The 5,802-nt window shown below is 61.0% G+C and overlaps 1 protein-coding gene across 3 annotated transcripts in view; it reads right to left on the bottom strand.

The window, feature by feature from the left end:
- Positions 1-136: 136 nt before the first annotated feature.
- The window catches only part of LRRC45 (leucine rich repeat containing 45), a 14,454-nt gene continuing 8,788 nt past the window's right edge, over positions 137-5,802 (bottom strand). For 2 of the 3 annotated variants that reach the window (XM_019556510.1, XM_019556509.1), the window contains exons 7-17: positions 5,504-5,562; positions 5,312-5,389; positions 4,539-4,674; positions 4,265-4,342; positions 4,016-4,127; positions 3,804-3,874; positions 3,392-3,484; positions 2,620-2,712; positions 1,730-1,903; positions 1,506-1,653; positions 137-1,155 (exon numbers count right to left, since the gene is read on the bottom strand). In XM_019556510.1, coding sequence (XP_019412055.1) covers positions 959-1,155; positions 1,506-1,653; positions 1,730-1,903; positions 2,620-2,712; positions 3,392-3,484; positions 3,804-3,874; positions 4,016-4,127; positions 4,265-4,342; positions 4,539-4,674; positions 5,312-5,389; positions 5,504-5,562 — 1,239 coding nt within the window. In that variant the 3' untranslated portion in view covers positions 137-958. The other variant, XM_019556512.1, reaches the window with a different exon arrangement.

A 5,802-nucleotide genomic window follows, 5' to 3' on the forward strand; every position in this document is an offset into this window, starting at 1 on the left:
AGGGCTCCTCCCGGGCCCCGCCGGTGCCCCAGCCCGGCTCAACCCCTCACCCCGCGGGGGAACGGCCCACGCGGTCCCGCCCCAGCGGGGCTCGGCCCCCCCCCCGGCCCCAGCCGCCGTCATGGTGAGAAACGGGCACGCTGCAAAAGCTCTTTATTTCAAAGCCCAGCCTGTAGCACAGGCCTCCAGCCCCACACGCCCCGCCGGGGCGGAGGGGCAGATGCTTTATTCACAACTCTACCTCGCACCATGAATTTGCACAAACCCGCTCACCCTCACCCCCACCTGCCGCACGAGGGGCCTGTTCTGGGAGCTCAGCCCAGCCCTCCCCTGAAATCCCAGCACCAGAAGGAGGGCAAGACTCTCCCTTATGCCTTGTCACTGGCCTGCAAAAAACCAGCATCCCCTGGCTCCATGGCATGTGGCTGGGCCCCCAGCTCAAGGCACAAGACCTAGCACATAAGAGCACCATGCTGCACTTCATTCCCTACAGCTTGTCATTGGGAAGGGGCAGCACAACCCTTCATGTCCAGGATGAGCCTGGATGCCACTCGGAGCGGGGACCAGGCATCCCGATTCCCACCGTGACTGCCACCTAACACCCCAGCCCTTAGGGCCAGCACCCCACCTTGCACGCTGCTCGTGGCTGGTGGGGGGGGGAAAAAGCCCAGGGAGCACAGGGCCAAGCTTTCCTGTGCAACAGCCCTGGCCCCGGGCCGTGCAGCAGATCCAGGAGGAAGTGGCACCATTCATCATGCTGAAGGTCCGGCCAGCTCCAGGAGGGGGGCAAAGGGAGCAGCACTCAGGCCAGCAGCAGAATCTGGACATGGCTGAGGGGAGCCAGGGTCACCACTTGTGCCCTAGAGGAGCCAAACCCCACTGAGCAGCCAGCCCCCTCGGGGTGGGGGCTGTGCCGGGACTGCTCACCCCGTTCAACAGTAGCGCCGCAGGCACCTGGTCACTTCCTGGGGCTGAGGGTGCCCAGCGGGGACCCCTGCACATAGGCCAGGATGGCGTTCTGAAGGAAGCTGGCACGCTGTGCCTCCTCCTCCCTCATCCGGGAGATCTCTGCTTCCTTGGTCCGCAGCCTCTCCAGGAGAGCGGCCATCTCCCCCTCCTTGTCTAGCAGGGCCTCACGGTGGCTGCTGGACAGCACTGTGCAGGGAGAAGGACCCATCAGCTTGGGGAGGGGGCTGCCTGCTGCAGGGTGGCGGAGGCAGAGCACAGCACGCACACCTGCTGGACAGGCTGCCAGCAGACCCAGGCTGCTGCTGGAAGGAGTCTGAGCCCTGCAGGCTAGGACCAGGGCCAGAACGGCCGACACTGGGCTGATCTGAGCCTGGGCCTCTGGAGCAGGGTCCTAGGCACCTGTGGGAGCTCCAGTGGGGTCCAGGTCCCTGAGGTTTGCAGAGCAGGAGGGAGCGAGCAACCAAGTGAGGACAGGGGAAGCCATCAGCCCCCCGGGGAGAGGGTACACTTATCACACCGCCCTGCGCCCCCATCACCTTTCATCTGCCGCTCCAAGGCTGCAATCTTCTCCCGCAGCCCTTCCTGAGCTGTCTGCTCGGCCTGCAGGCGTCCAACCTGCTCCTGCAGCTCCACGCGTACCTTGTTCACCTCTGCCACCTTCTCCTGCTCCTTGCTGCTCAGGTCCTGGTGCATTGGACAGACAGTGAGATGGCAGCGCATGCTTGCCTCCACTCTACACCCAGTGCCCCTGCCCCACTACCTGCTGCAGCTCCTCCACCCGCCGCTGAAGACTCTCCACCTGCAGGCTCAGCTGGCTGGCCCTGGCCTGGGCCTCCCCGACTGCCTGCTTCTGCTGCAAGCAGCAGCCCTGGGCCTCATCACGTGACTGCATCATCAGCCGTAGCTTCTCCTCCAGGTGCTCCAGCCGCTGTTGCTGTGGAGCACCAGGTCAGAGAAGAGATGCATCTTCCTTGGGCCTCATGAGATGGCCCTCCCCTGCCTGCCCCAAGCCTCGCCAGGGGATGGTGCTCTGGTGGAGGAGTAGCCTTCCACCCCAGACACGAAAGCAGGGCCCTGGGGGCACGTGGGAACACCCATGGGCGAGGGCACTAATGCCTGCCCCAGCATTTACGCTCTGCCTCAAGGTCTGCTTCTGTGGGATGCATTCTCCTTCCCTTCCTGGCCCACAGGGCTGTACACTAGCACTGGGCATGAACAACCAGCACTGCACTCCCCCAAATGCTGCCATGCCTCACAGGACAAGCATGTGCATGCCTGTTAAGCTTTCCCATCATGGAAGAAAAGCTGCTGGAAGAAGCTTGGGCCACGAGCAAGTCTCCTCTCAGCCTGTACTGGGAACTGGTCTTGCTGCCATCTCATGAAGGCCCAAGCCTGACAGCTAGACATGCTACATGCAGCAGCACATGCAGGCTGGGATGTGCCTGGCTGAAGAGCACCTGCAAGACCTACCAGAGCCACTTCTGCGCAGAATAGGCCAGAAGGTGCTGAGCCAGTGGGGACAGGGTCAGGAGTCAGCTTTGTGCAAATGCCCCAGGGCTTCCCCCTCCCCTTTTTCCCACTGCAAGCTCAACAGCCTGAGCTGGGCAGGGTCCCCACCAGCTCCCTGAGGGCAAGAGGTCACGGCCTCACCTCTTCCAGCCTGGCCTGGCTCCGGGCTCTGATCAACTCCTCCTCTGCCTGGCCTCGTTCCACAAGCGCTGCAGCTTTGACCCGACTCAGCTCCTGTCTCAAGTGCAGAAGATGCATCGTTCCAGCCAGCAGGAGCCACAACTCTGCTCACTGCTGCCCAGCGTAGCAGTCTCAGCTACAGCTGCATGGGGGCTGAGTGATAGTGGGGCAGGGAACAAAAGGTTTTGCCTCCCTGGGTCACTGGCATCTATTTCACAGAGCAGTTCCAAGGTGCGTGTGCGTGTGTGTGTGTGTGTGGGGGGGGGGGACAGAGAGCAGGGGCTGCTAGGCTAACTACTCCTGCATCACCCACGAGAATAGGCTGGGCAATTGACCCCTTGCAGATCAGGCCCCTGCCACCTAGACACTCCCAACAGCTCCAAGGCCAAAGAACTAAGGCTCAGAGGAGCTGGCAGCCTTGGAGCAGATCTCCTAGCAGCTGTGTGCACACATCTTCCTGGGGTCAGCCACACGCAGCAGCCCTCGGCTGCACTCTCTGGACACATGGACCCGGCACAGATGTTTTCATAACGCCCCTTTCCTTAGCCAGTACATGGGAATGTGCTGCAATGCCAACAGGAAGGCTGACTAAGGCTGCCAGTGCCCCTCCCCTCCCCCCTGCCTCTAGCTTCCCCCAGGGACAGTGCTGGGAAGCTGTTGGGGCCCCTTGTGACTATACTGGCCATGGCACTGCCACTGCTTCCCAAGACCTGTGCCCAGAGTGCTGGCTCACCTCTTCCAGCCCAATGCGGACAGCCTCCAGCCGCTGGATGCGCTCCTGCATGGAGCGCTCGCTCGCCTCCATGTGCTGCGTCATGTGGTCCACCTGTAAAGCAGGGGCCACCCCAGGCCTCCAGTGAGACCCCACAGCCTTGCCTGCCCATGCACAGGGAGGGACACATGCCTCCCCACCAACTACTGACAGGAGCAAACAGGCCCCTTCATGCCCCAAAACAGGGCACCACAGCATGGCTGAGAGCCAACTACCTATGCACAGATGAGATGAGGCAGGGGGCACGTGCTGTTGGGGAGCTCAGCCTGCCCCTACAGAGAGTGACTCTCAGCAAAATCAGGCACAAGCAAGGGCCTGTTGCACAGCTGGGATGGGGCAAACTTCCCCAACACGGCCAGCGCTACGATCTCACCTCTTTCTGCCGAAGGGACTCCACATCATCAAGGCCCTGCTTGAACCTCCTCTTCTCCATGTCCAGGCGTTCTGCGGGTTCAAGGTGCCCATCACCAACCGCAGCCTCCCTAGTGCAGGCTTGGGTCACGGGGCAACATCTCCTTACAAGCCCTGGAGCACTGGTCCTGGGCTCTGAGGCCCCTGGGCCAGGCTACCTGGCCCCACACTCACCCTCGGCCTTCACAGCCCGCAGCCTCAGATCCGCTACTGTATTGGTCAAGTCCTGCTTCAACTGGAAGAGCTGGTCCTGCTGGGCCTTGCTCCGCCGCTCAAGCTCATCCACCTGCAAGGACACCCACAAGAGCAGCTGAACACAGCCATGCAGGGCTAGTGGCTGGAGATTCAGGAGGGGGTCTGGAGCCCAAGCAGCAGCCCCGGGACAACCCTGCTGCCCACACTGGCCCAAGCACACTCGCCTACCTGGTTCCTCAGAAGCAGGTTTTTCTCGTTGGCAGCAGACAGGTCCCGGAGAAGCTTCATTTCCCGATCAGCTGCTTCCTGCCAGTGCAAGATGTGCCAGTCCCTGTTTCCTGATACCCAGCCCAAATCCTGTACCCTTCCTCTGGTCACATCAGATCCCACAGCCCCTGCAGGCCTGCTCTGGCCACTGTTACCCTCATCCTCTGCCCACACCTCTGTCCTGCAAAGCCCAGGCATGGCCCACCTGCCCACACACCCAGCCCCTCCTGCCCACCTGCTTCTGCTGCTGGAGATCCTTTGCCTGGCGCTCGGCCATGGTGGCCTGCTCCTGCTTGGCAGTGCTCAGCAGCTCCCCCAGGTCATGCACCTTCTGCTCGGACAGTGCCAGGGCAGCTTCTGCCATCTGCAACCTGCAGAGTGGAGAGCAAGGCAGAGGTCTGACCTCAACCCATCTCCCAGATACAGTCAAAGCTCAACGTGGGCCAGGATAACCCAACAGCAACACAGGAACAGCCCAGGCAGGGCTGTCCAGAGCCTCCCCAGCTCAGCCTTAGCTCATGATACTCCCAAGACAATTGTGAACACCGTTACGCTGTGGGGCTCAACTCTGACAAGGTCCCTGTGCACTGGCATCCAGGCTGAGGCCTCAGTGAATGAAAGAACATCAGCGCAGAACCACCCTCTTGCTGACAGACTTCCATTAGACCAGTGGTGCAGCCAACCAATAAGCCACTCCCACGGTCAAGTCAGAGGGTGTGCACAGGCCGGCATTCCTGCAGCTGACACCCCCAGCGGCACCCAAGAACCTTTTACCCAGCCTCCAATACAGGAGATGGACTGTGACAGTTTCCACAGCAGTCTTTAGCCCGTGCTGGGTCTCCCACAAGGTTTCTAGAAAGCCTGAGGGAGCTGCTCGCCCCCTCCACCATGCAGCCATGCTGCTTTAGAAACCAAAGGGGTCACACGTGGTCTCCTGCTCCTGGCAGTCCTGCCTGAGCTGCCAGCAGCTCTGCCAGTGGAAAGGCTGCCCAGACGCTCTCCTCATACTTGGCCTTCAGTGAATTCACGATGGAGTGCCGCTCTGCCAGGGCCTCCTGGAGCTGCCCAACCCGCGCTGATGACTGCCTGAGTTGGGGCAAGAGGAGAGAGCTGGTGTTTGGGAGGGAGCCAGGCATCCCAGCCGCCACTGTAAGGGCTAGTCCGGCCCCTAGGGAAGAAAGAAATCAGGGGCTCACTGACCTGCTGCTCCTGGTTATTTCTTCCCGCTGTCTGTCTATGGTGTCCATCAAATTCAGAAACTGTAACCAGAAACATGCACTGATGACACTGAGGCAACCAACACGGGTTCATCAGTGGCAGGTTCTGTCAGACCAACCTGGTGGCCTTTTATGATCAGATCACCAGATCATTAGATGCAGGGGTAGCAGTGGACATCATCTTCCTGGACTTCTGGAAGGCCTTTGACACTGTCTCTCACCCCGTTCTCATTAAGAAACTGGGGGGCTGTGGTGTAGACACCCACACAGTCAAATGGGTCG

The sequence above is a fragment of the Crocodylus porosus genome, unplaced genomic scaffold (genome assembly GCF_001723895.1).
Source record: "Crocodylus porosus isolate Cpor-Errol unplaced genomic scaffold, CroPor_comp1, whole genome shotgun sequence".
In the NCBI taxonomy this organism is placed as follows: domain Eukaryota; kingdom Metazoa; phylum Chordata; order Crocodylia; family Crocodylidae; genus Crocodylus; species Crocodylus porosus.